The sequence below is a fragment of the Rhipicephalus microplus genome, chromosome X, assembly GCF_043290135.1.
Source record: "Rhipicephalus microplus isolate Deutch F79 chromosome X, USDA_Rmic, whole genome shotgun sequence".
Lineage (NCBI taxonomy): Eukaryota > Metazoa > Arthropoda > Arachnida > Ixodida > Ixodidae > Rhipicephalus > Rhipicephalus microplus.
The window spans coordinates 236,223,592-236,236,026 of record NC_134710.1 but is presented as its reverse complement, the minus strand read 5'-3'; the positions used below and the strand labels follow the sequence as shown (position 1 = coordinate 236,236,026).

The following is a 12,435-nucleotide window of genomic DNA, read 5'->3' as shown; positions in this document are numbered from 1 at the left end:
GTCGTGGTGCTCAGCTACTGACCTGTAAGACCCGGGTTTGAGTCCAGGCATGGTTACATCTTTAATGAAGGCACATTGCTAGAGGCCCATGTATTACGAGGTTCAGTGCATGTCCCTGAACTCAAGGTGGTAAAGATGACCCTGAGCCCTCCACTGTGGTGTACCTCGTACCGTGGTCTTAGCATATAAAACTTGCATCTATCAGCATTATAAGCGGAAACTCGCATCTATTAGCCAAGCACATGTGGCTTCCTTTTATTCTTTCTGTTTGCATATCGTTTAGTTCGCATAGGAGTAAGCTATAAACATTCAGTCAAGTTTGTGAGCTTCGAAATAGGTTTAATAGTGAGTCTTTCCCTCTTTCATGGGAGTTACAAAAAGAACCATATTTTAAGCAGTGGCAGCTTTGAGCACACAGCATGAGGCCATAGATATTCAGTGTTAACTTTTTTCATGCTCTATGACGTGCATGTATGTCATTGCTTGTATTAAAAAACGTGCCTCTTCCATCATTTCTTACTTGGCATATGCTGCTACATTGTGAGAATACTGGAATTTTTTCTCGCTCGACTGTCTCTTCGTTTTTTTTTTCTATTCACTACAGGGAGGCGCACACTGGGTCAGGTTTCATCTATTTAGTCGTTTCCCGCTTCTTGCGTCCACAAAAATGACTGTCTGGTTTAAAATCTTTCAAAATGTGACCATTTTGTTTCAATTATTCCTCCGCAAGGCGCGATACCGCCTGTTTCTATGCAGGTGCTGATTGATAGAAACATCAGCGTGATTACATTTCATATTTCGTGAACACACAAAAACTGCTCGTCTCAATCAAACCTAAAATAACTCTTGCTTTTCTACAGAGTTATATTAAAGGATGACTTTTCTACAAGAGTATCAAAGGATGACTTTTCTACAAGAGTTCTACAAGAGTTTCAGCCTCTGCTCCTAGATGCTGCAACTCGGGCAGCTCCCGAGGCTTGGCAATACTTGGACGGGACCCAGTCTTCTCGGACGATTCACTCCCTTCTGCGCTGTGCTGGCCCCCATTCTCTATTGCGAGTGTCAGTTCAATATGGCGTCCCCGCACATGCACCTCTTGCTTTTTTTTTTCTCTTCTCTTTTTTTTTCTTTTTGAATATCTCCCATTCTTGTTCTTGTTGCCCTTCACTTGTGGCTCATACCCACTGTGGGGGACCGGCCAATATTCAAGTGGTCTTATAAAGTATTATTTGATTTTAGAGTAAAGGAACTTGCAAATTGGAAATGTTACAACTTTTAAAATGAAATTTTAATGATCACTAATCTGTACTTACTATTAAGTTTTTGTATTGTTGATAGGTAATAACCTAGATCAAAACTTAGCTTAAAAAAAAAGAAAAAGGGAGCAGTTATGCGTATGTCAACACAGAATTATTAGTTTGTTAATCTTCTCGTTTCATTCAAATTCCGCACTGCCTCGCAAACTTTCGCACTGGCAAATCCAGAAAGACTCCAACAGACAGAATCACAGGCATGGATAAATTTTTCTCTTCTTTCTTCACTTCACTTGTCATCCACCCCTGACAGTAGTAAACTAATGGTAGAGTAGGTAGTGCTGTATTGGGAGAATGAAGCAAACTAGAATCGGAGGGAATACTTCAATGGTTTGGGTTCTCACCCAAGTGTGTGTGAAGTACAGCTGCCTGGAGTAATAGCAAGATAAATGAAGTGCTCTGAAATCTTGTCTGCACACTCAAATGGCGGCATGTAGTTGAACCCGGTTGTATCGAATCTGAAGGAGAGCTCAAGAGTTCTGTATACAGGTAATACAATACAAGCATTATTATACCTGTAAAAAATGTATTTCTGGGGATTTTACTATTGTTTGATGTACATAAATCATTATGTTGCGGTTCGATATGTGGGTTTGACTGTATTGATCATTCCTTCATGTGCTGTATCAAGCCACAGCTTCAGCTCGTGGCAATAAATATACAAAAATGTAAAGAGTTAAGTTCGCATCCTTGATTTGAATAATTCTATAAAAGTGCCTGCATGAAATGCTGGTGTGTCCTTCATACAGGAACTTCTGCCCATGGTAGTGTCGTTTGAGCTGCCCTTGCACCTGGCCATACCTACAGCACTGGACCATTCCTCTATGGCACTACAAGGCATTCTCAAAAGCCATGGCATCACGGTTACTTTTCGACCTTTGCATGCTGCTCTCACCTTGGTCGTGGTAAAGGGCAGCCGGCGCTATGCTGATCGCTTGCGTCAAGGGCTTGTTGTGCTCATAGAATACCTCACTGGTGGGTCCCGGGTGCGTACTACTTTATTGTCTCCTATGATTTAGTAAGAGCAGTTGCCTCGGAGCTGTTTATGTGTATTATGAGCCTTGTAGCAATGCAAAAAAAAATACTGTATCCAGCCGTTCCGCACTTTAAAAAAAAATCGTTGAACCACCTCGCCCTTAGTTTATTGCATTTAGAATTTATGGCCACAACAGTTCTTAGGATGCGTCAAGTACAACCGAAGTTACTGGAATCTGTCACACACTAACCTTTTTCTTCTTCAGCACCGGTAAGCGTACTGAAAGCTACATGGGGTGTGGGTGTTGGATGACAAGACGATTTGCACCAGCATATGAACGTAATGACATTGAGCACTTTCTTTTTCTTGTCTTTGAATGTGCATATCACTTGCAGTGTGATTACTAACGTACTTATAGAATGCTGTATGGGCAAGTTGTGGCATAGTGGTGGCTGCAGAACTGGGCAGCTGTCAACACTGAATTCGGCCATGTCTGCCTTTGGGTGCCATAGTCAGCACAATCGTTTCCTCTCCCATGTTTTGCCAACTAACTTGCTCCTGTGCTTGCTGTGGCCGCATTATGCCTGCAAACTTGGTCTGATCTGCCCACCTTTCCTCGCACACTTTCCTTCTCTTGGAATTCGGTCGGTTACTCTTACAGAGCAGCGGTTATCTTGCCTGCTTTCTACATACCCTGCCCATGCCCATTTATTCTCAATTTACAAAATCCTTAATACCTCTTTTCTACAAGCTTTTTCAAAGGTAACGGCTAATAGAATTAAGACCACCTCGGAATTCAATCAGCCAAAGGACTAAGCATATTTTCTGCTGGTTGATCACACTATCAATGGGGTGATGAATATGTGAAATATAACAAACCCCTGCACATATAGCTTTCATAGATTCCGAGAAAGCATTTGATTCGGTTGAAAATTTCTGTGGTCCTACAGGCACTGCGAAATCGAGGTGTCACTGAACTGTATATAAAAATACTCGAAGAAATCTGCAGTTTTCATCAGCCACCATAGGCTTCCGTAAAAAACTTAGTTCTGATAAAAAAAAAGGATACACAATCTCCCCAGTGTTTTTGGGTATGCGAGTTGGTCGATTATGTGTATAAGACATTTGTCAAAAGAACAGCGATTTACAGCTGATTTTGACATATAATTTGAAATTTGTCATTCACTGCACCATGTTTGACTTGCATGTTCATAGTAGCCTTGACCACCAATGGGCAACATTTTCTGATCCTATTTAAGTGTTGCCAGGCCACTTCAAGTTCTGCATACTTTCGTCTTGGTGGGAAAAACACATAAAAAATAAGAGGAGGACTCTGGCACCAACTTGCAATTGCCGGTTTATTGTTTGTATAGTTTTAAGAATACAAATGTGAAGTGTTCATAATGCATGTGGTATGACTCCCCACCTTGAATTTTATCGATAAAATGATGCAATCTATCAAATTCTGGTTCGTATGTCTCGATAGGTAAGTTGGCATATTTTGTAAAGATACATATATATAATAGTGTCATTTCACTACAAAAATGTACCAGTTTTATTTGGAGCAAAGTTGGGTGTGTTATTGACTCGGCGTGTATTTATGCGTGTCATTATTGACAGGAATTTCGTTAAAAGCTTGTGAAAATGTAGCAGATAATGCAAGATTTATCAGCACTACACCAGCTCGCCACCCGGTATGTTGCTAATAAGCTCATGTTTGTAGGATCGATGCTGGCCATTGCGGTCACATTTTGCTAAACATAACGCTCAAAAATGTTTCAACACTTGAATATAAAGGCATGTTAGAGAACTGCTGGTAGTGAAAGTAAATATGCAGTTTCCCACAGCAGTGTGCCTCATATTATTGCGACATGAAAATTGCAAAAATTTTTTACTTGAATTTTACAAAACTGGGTCAGTGTTCTTGAGCCCAAGGGCGAGTCTTTCGTTTCAAGCACCGCGGCAGTGCTTTACCTGCTTTGTGTTCTCTTTCCTCTTGCAGACTCATGTCGGTCTTGTGACTCTCAGCACGGAGATTGCCCCTCATCACCATAGCTTTGTTATGGGGCATGGCAACTGTAATGTGCAGCAAATAGCACGGCAGACAGGCTGTGTGATTACATTTCCAGATCCAGCTACAGTGGCACACCAGTCCACGTCAGTGCTTCCCCCTTTCCTTGCCCTCAATCAGCAGACCTGCTCCCAAGGGCTACCTGTGGGCTTTCCTTCAAAGTCCACTGTCCAGATCACGGGGAGTTTTGACGCTGTCTACAATGCTTGGCTAGAACTAATGGTAGGTCAATGCTTCACCGTTTCCACCAGATTTGTGGGCACACTGTCGTGTTCTGCATTCTCAAGTGCCATTATCATATGTTGCAGTTGCATGTTGTGTGCCTGGATTGTCTGCAACATGTCCTAGACCTCTTCAGGAAGCAGTGCTCAATTTTAATCACTTTGCTACCATCGTTTTGTAGAACCTGCCTACTACCGAATAAGACTCGAGACATTCAATTTAAAGGGATATGTTAGGGTGCAAAAAAGTCTTTGATTTCATTACTAAATAAAATACCCCGAGGAGCAAAAGTGTGCATTCATGAGTTTGTAGGAGCACTTGAGGCCATTCACAACTGGCTCTAATAACCGCATCTATGGATAAAAGGGCTTGTTTACGTGTTTTTCATCACTTCTGCATACATATATCTTTATAATAAATATGGCTAGATCTATTAAATATATTAATGTACGACCATTTCCACAAGTCTTAATTGCAAATATTCCCTCCCAGCAGTAATGCTTTTGTAGCATATTCATTGGTTTATGTTGTGGGCACTATCCGTGTGTCTTTAAACATAAAGGTGCATTTTCTCACTAGTTATTTGAAAATTTTCAAAAGTTGGTGTACATTTTCTGAAAAACAAACGGATTACACAAAAATTTTTCAATTATACTCAAATTGTGTGACCCTAAAACTTTGAATGCCTGCATGTTATAGTTAAAACAAATATTAATCTTATGCCACATGACAATTCAAAGCAATTTCTACCTTTTATTTTGAGGTAACTGTAAGAACTCATTCTTAGAGGTAACGGGTTAATGCCACTACCACGTGGTATTAGCCTTCCAGATTGCAGTCACTCTTTTTTTTTTTGTTTCTGTGAAAACGAACATTTCATGTCTCATCCCAGTATAAAATTCCAGTATTTAAGCACAAACAACTATAGCGTAAAAATTTCACAATGTCAAGGCCAAAAGCTTTCTAATTGTGGTCGTAAAATTTCTTCAGTCCCTGTGACCCCAATTGGGGTCATTGCTTCGAGCAAGTATAGTGAAGTTGAAGGTAAAAAATAACTTCAGAATTAAATTTCTGGTTTGAAACGCATTACTTAAGGACACGAAAGTTAAACAATGACATGGTTTAGTAGAGAATCAAGGCTGAAGTTTCATTTTTAACTTGCATGCTGAAATCATCATATTTGCCGATGTCAAAATGTGGTTATTGAATTTTTGGGACTATGGCTCAATGAAGTTCTCTGAAGCTTCGTAGGTTAGGTCTCTGGCCCCTAAAGATAACAACGTACGTCGTTTTGTCGATTAGAAACTAAGTATAGAACTTAGTAGATGCTGTCAAAATCTGATGTCGTGGTGTTCGGGTGCAGGAATCCCAAGGTGGTGTCTCCACCTGTATTTCCTTCTGTGTGTTCGCTCGCTTACCAAGCATTGTTTCATTGTAAGAGTGGGGTTTTCAGTATTGTAGAATTTTATTGATTAATACACAAAAATTATTTTTCTCTTTATTGTCTCTTTAAACTCGTTGAGATGGCACTCCATGTCGAGCATCTTTAACGCATTACAGATTTCAACTGGCATTTTCCAAAAACTTCAACCTTTTTTTTCACCTTCAGGGCACGTAAATAAAATTTTCTGTAGCATATTTTTGTTCAGTATGTGCGACAGCACTGCTGAATCGTCTCAAATGAAGTCGTGGTAAATTTGTATGCAGCATAATTTGTGTTCTAAGTTGCATTTAGCTACTGTGTATGCTAGTTAGGTAAAGTTAGATGAGGTAATTTATAAAAATAACTTTTTTCATTGTTTATCCAAAAATTTGTACTTTTTTTTTGCACACTCAAGAACAAACTAAAGAAGCTTGAAATAAATTAACCTGGAATCGCTTTCTTGGGTCTGAGAAAGATAAAATATGGGAACATTTTTGAAATAGTTTACCCTGCTATACATACCCCTTTGAAGGTATGGTAGAGTAAACTTTGCTATTGCTTCTTATCAAGCCAAATAGCTTGCAAGTAGTGATAGCTCATAGTATGAAATGATTTATATTGAGAATGTTTGATCAAACATTTGCTAATTTGTAGCAATAATTCTCCTGTGATAAAGTAGCATGGTGGCATCGGTGTTCATTGACAGAACTGGTGGAGACTTGCGAAATGCATACATACATATTTTTCCTTTCTTTTTCTACACACATGCAACCTCGCAAAATTGTAAGTGTACTGCTGCATACATCTATGCCACTGAGTTATTCACATCTGCTTGTGCATTAGCAAAATAATCTGGCAGCGCCTTGGGGGAAAAGAACGAGCATCCAAGGTTTGGTATTTTGGAAGTGTTTTAAAAGATATAGGTTATATATAGTTTTAATCCAAACCTGCAACAAGCCTTGAGATACTCGTAGATGCACCAGCGAAAGAAAAATAACTGGAATCGTTGCTGTGCTCTTCTGCCAATCCTATTATAACGGCCATCTGCTATGGGTTCTAGCTCGGCTGCAAAGCAATCGCCATACAGCAATGCTTGCATGAATTGATTTTTGAAAAGAAATTCAATATTCTTAATTGAAGAAATATAGGAAGCAGCTTGATGGAAGCACTAACATTTATATTCAGAAAAAGGGGGAATGGTCGAGCGGCAACTGCGATTGGAAATGCAACACAATGGCAAGAAACCATGCGTCTTAAATTTCACTGAATCAGTGTTGCGGAGTGGCTGCATTCATTCAATTCCACCTCCATTGTGGGGAACGAGGACTTGCCGCGATTCCATTCCTCTTAATTTCTCAGAATGAAACAAACTTGGCTTATTCCCATGGCGGAAATGGCAGTGCAATTCCTGTAAATCCTCAATGCAGGAAATGCTCTTAATAATATTAAGAGTTAAGAATGAATGCCCCTATAAAGATGGTGTCGCGAGACTCCTTAAGAACTGAAAAAATATGCAAAACACATTATCAAGACTGAGGGATAGTAGCTTGGTGGCATATCTCGTGCAGTAAAATCACCCTACTAATTCCCATAGCAGTTGGCCTGCTACATGTAGTAGTATTTGCATGGTCAGCATGTTTGAATGAATGGTGATGTTTCAATTGTATAAGCTTAAATTTATTAATACTAAATTGATGACATAGCATATTCTTGTATTAACAAAAGTAATGTTCAAGAAGACCATGGACATCTGCAGGGAGGTGCAAAAAGGGCACTTGCCCCGCCCCACCCCTCAAGCCTCCCCAGCACTTGCCCTCGCTCAAGCTAGACCAGTGCTCTCCCTCCCCTCTAGATGCGATACACACTTGTGTGGGCCCCCCAAGAAAAAATTGTGCCGACAAACATGGAGAATATGGAGAATAGTAAAATTTGGTTAATGGGGAACAAAACTCTCTAGATCTGCTCGTATTAGAGGGAACAGTGCACCATCACTCGGGCACTTTGTGCCTTTGCAGTGCACACGAAACGTTGCACCGCACCGCTTGTCAGCACTAACTTGTCAAGCGTGCCTGGCAAGCATGGATAGGATGAGTACTTTGTGTTGCCCTGTGTGCAAGTATGCAATGTCTTCCTTGTCGCAAAGGTTATTTATGAGTGTCTGGTACTAAACTGCTCATGAGACAAATCAAGCTGTGCATAGAGTATTCTTCATTTTCGTGGGGTATATTATTGGGAACAATTGTGGAGAGATAACTTGCTTCTTCCTTCAGTATCTGTTGGGATAATGGACTTGGTGCTGTAGTTGTGTTAATGCAACTGTTGTGGATTGCTATGTATGAGCGGGATGGTCCAATTTCTCGCCACGGCAGCCATGCTTCAATAGGAAATTTCAAGAATGCTTGTGTACATTCAGGCGCACATAAAGGTCACACAGTGAAAATTAATGATGGCTAAGTGGCTAGCATATAAATGATTCATTCGTTTTGAAAAGGCCGTGCTTCCAAAGGTATTACATGTACTCGTGAAAGGTACATCGAAATGACCACGAGCTCAGTTTGTATGGTATATTATGAGTGACGGCACAAGGACGTGTGCAGTTGTGGCAATTCAGACATTTGCCAAAGGTGAATGATCGTGACACTGCAGAGAAAACAAAGATGTAGGGGCAGTTTTTTCACCGAGCAAACTGTGATTGGGAAAAGTTGCCTGGATATATTGCAGTTGTGAGTGTTCCTCCAACACTGTGCTGACTCTAGGGACTTTGTCTTCCAACAAAACGGGTGCACCCCTTCACTGGCACACTGCAGGTCATGACTACTAAAAGTAAACTATGAACTTGTGCATTGCTGTATTGCGAATTTCGGTGACCAGCTTTTGTGCCCCTGGCCTCCCAGGTCCTTTGATTGACACGTTTTACTGTGGTACGTTAAGGACCTTTATGTAGCCCCACTAACAGTCCTTAGTCCTGTCAACTTTCTGTACAGATGAGTTCTTCGAGCAGGACTATGCTAGAAGATGTGCAAATTAAGTTTAATTATTATATGGATGTGTCATGTCACCAAATAAGCATAAATTCTACATTTGTAGAGAGTGCATAAACTTAGTTTGTGCTTCTTTTTCTTTCATATATGTGTACGTGTGTGATATGTTTGAAAATATAGCCTTTTCAAAACAAATGATTGTTTATGCTGGCCCTGTATACAGTAGTCCTGGTACTAACCGATATTCACAATTGCAAAAGCAGTCACAAGCGTCGTAAATTTGTAGTGAGAACTGTTTATTTCTTCATCTGTAAAAAGAGTACTGGCCTAGCTATAACTGTGTGTGAACACTAGACTTCAGAGATAGTTGCTGCAGTTTCAATGTGATAGCGTTAAATAGCTCGTTTCACAAAATTCCGCCGTTGGTGTCGGCTTCGTTGGTTTTGAGTGAAAAATTATCATCTTTAGCGTGAACGAAAAATCGAGAATGATGCAAATAAAGTAAATAAATGATGAAAAATTGTGGAGCAAAGTGGGGACCGAACCAGGGTCGTTTGGGTGGCAAGCTGATGTTCTACCACACAGCCACGCCTCTGCTTGTGAAAACAGTGAAAAGAACTTCCTCTGCTTGGAAACACATGCATTCCACATACATGCTTCACAATTACACATGAAATATTGCAGTAATGCGTGGTACAAGCATTTAATGCCAATGGGCGTCGGAATGAGAGTATCATAATGGCTCAGTGGTTGAAGGCCGGTACCCCGCTACAAAAGGCACATGCGCTACTGCGCCTATTCCCTTAAGGACAAGTATCAGGGGGTATAGCAAATTCGAAAAGGTTTCATGCAATAAGAGTGAAATACACTCTAGGAACAGGATGTCGCTATGGAGTTCAACTCGTAAAAGTGAAGCTTTAGGGTCCCCTCATTTTTGACCATCCCTCTTTTTTCGAGCTCTGTTGTGTTGTTACAAACCTGAATTTTGAAAGGAAAGTTATTCATCGTTATTGCTTATTTTGGCACTGTTGCTTGGGTCTATATGCATCCTAATGTTTCAATAGTTTTGCCTGACTTAACAATACTGATATGCGTTTCGTGGCCCATCGGTGGCCGGTTGTTCTTTTACAGGGTTGGTTGCCCCTTGTCCTCATGTTTGACCTGAAGGAGGGCCAAGATGCTGACCTGCGTTAGTAATTTCACTTTCCTGATTTGGGCGGAGTTGCGTTACTCTCTCAGCATAATCATTCTTTGCATATTACAGTCACCATTTCAAGACTTATGGACCAAACAAGTGTCCACATTTGCATAAAACCCAAGCCTAAACGCAACTGCAAAGTAAGTCGTTTATTGTTTCTTTCAGAATTTGCTTAATTTAAGCTGTCATTTTGCATTTGTTTGGAAGTTTCTATGGTTTTAGTGGTGTTGTTCCAGTGCTCTTGGGTTTTCATTGAGAGCTGATAAGGGGACTAGTATAGATGAAGAGGAGACTATAGTGTAGATGAAAAGGAGCAAGAGCATCCCTATACTATACTGATAACGCATGCGCAATTTGAAAAAACCACAAGGAATTGGAAATTGTAGCTTTAAAACTCGCAAGAGCCTACTAGGCAAACAGGGTAGCCTGCTTCGATTTTGAATGAAGCATTGCGTCTAGGGGCAAGTGCTTTTGCTGACCAGTCAATGGACAAGGGTGTCAACATCACCAATGATAACCCTTCATATAGGTTTGTTCCCTGATAAGCATTTCAGTTGAGGCTTTGATTTGACATGTGCCAAAGGTACAAAACTTTATGACAGTAAGAGCGCCTAGCCACCGTACAGCGCATTCTTTAACCATTGAGTCTGATGGCACCAAAGAGAAACCAAATGCCTGATGGCAAGTTGAAAGCATGGCGTTGCATGCAGAATTATGCACCTAGACTATGGATTCAGTATTTGAGCTGTCCGATGTAGCTTAAACTAATAAATGTACTTGTCTTCAATGCTTTTGGAGGAGTAGCCTTGCCTCTTTCTGCCAATGGTCTGTCGTCTCGACTTGTAGACTAACCACTGAAACAGTGAATCGACGATACCAAACCACACTGATCTATGTGTCTGAGGCAAGTACCTTCTGGATGCTCATCAAATCACCAGATCTAATCTAAAGGTTTCCCCAAGATCTGGTTGCACTAAACAAAATGCAAACACTTTCTATGAAATTCTCAAGTATGCACCTTCAGTAGCAAACTTTAGATGGACTTTCCCTCGATGTCTATGTGGGATGCAGCTAAAAACACATTGCTTTTCAGGGATATCCTTTGTAGGCACATATGGTTTGGAGCTGGTTGAAGTTTTCTAGGATGTCTTCTGTCCCCAAAGGCCCCAAATGCAATCATAAATGCTTCTCACGAGTGTGCATGGGTGCCAGTTGACACACATTTTGAATGTCTCTCAACTCTGCTACACACCTGAAATATCCCTTTGTTAGTTGCTTTCTCTTGAAGCATTCTGGCAATCTAGCACACCTATGAAGCACAAAGTAGTTCTAATCCAGACTAAAATTCTAAACTTGAATTTAGTTCGCCACATTTTGTTAAGGTACTCGGCTGCTGACCCGCAGGTCGCTGGATCGAATCCCGGCTGCGGCGGCTGCATTTCCGATGAAGGCGGAAATGTTGTAGGCCCGTGTGCTCGGATTTGGGTGCACGTTAAAGAACCCCAGGGGGTTGAAATTTCCGGGGCCCTTCACTACGGCATCTCTCCTAATCATATGGTGGTTTTGGGACATTAAACCTCGCATATCAATCAGTTTGCCACATTTTGCTTTACATGAAACATGCTACAGACTCGGCATTTATGCTAAACTCGTTCTTTTAATATCTGCTTGCATTGAATACAAGCTGGAGTATTTCATAAGGTATCTGTTCTGTGTATCTAAAAAACCTTTCGCCTCTCATTCAATACAGTAGACACCCGGAAAATGATAATCTGTTAAACGGAACTGCTGCTTCAATGGAACAAGTGGTTCCGACAAGATTGGTTTCATTTTTGTATTCTGCACCCCTGTTCATCTCTCGGTAAACGAAACTCCTGCTGCTAAACAGAACATATTTTCCTAGTTCCTTCAGGTTCTGTTCAGAGTCGTCTGTATATTGAATGCTATGCTGCACCGTACTCCTACAGTGAGCTTCTTCTGACTCGCGAGACTTGAATCATCATAAATATTTCTTCTGATATGGCACTGTTTCAACGAATGCAGTCACTCTGGGTGCTGAATGTGAAATAAAAGCAGGGCATGCTCTGGAGGAAAATGAGCCAAGTGTGCACACTACTTTCACACTACTTATGCACAATGAGCAAATCTGGGCAGGTGTACAAGAAGTCTTTAGCCTTATACACATCAGAAAGTTTCATAAAATTAATAATTATTATTTGCATTTATCACCATTTTCATTTATGGCTTCTGT

At 40.7% G+C, this 12,435-nt stretch overlaps 1 protein-coding gene across 4 annotated transcripts in view; it reads left to right on the top strand.

The window, feature by feature from the left end:
* Positions 1-12,435, top strand: part of LOC119187751 (protein bicaudal C) — a 125,261-nt gene that overhangs the window by 61,204 nt on the left and 51,622 nt on the right. For all 4 annotated transcript variants that reach the window (XM_037435825.2, XM_075878834.1, XM_037435824.2 and 1 more), the window contains 4 exons: positions 2,063-2,299; positions 4,292-4,582; positions 10,118-10,175; positions 10,251-10,324. In XM_037435825.2, coding sequence (XP_037291722.1) covers positions 2,063-2,299; positions 4,292-4,582; positions 10,118-10,175; positions 10,251-10,324 — 660 coding nt within the window. The remainder of the gene's footprint in view (positions 1-2,062; positions 2,300-4,291; positions 4,583-10,117; positions 10,176-10,250; positions 10,325-12,435) is intronic.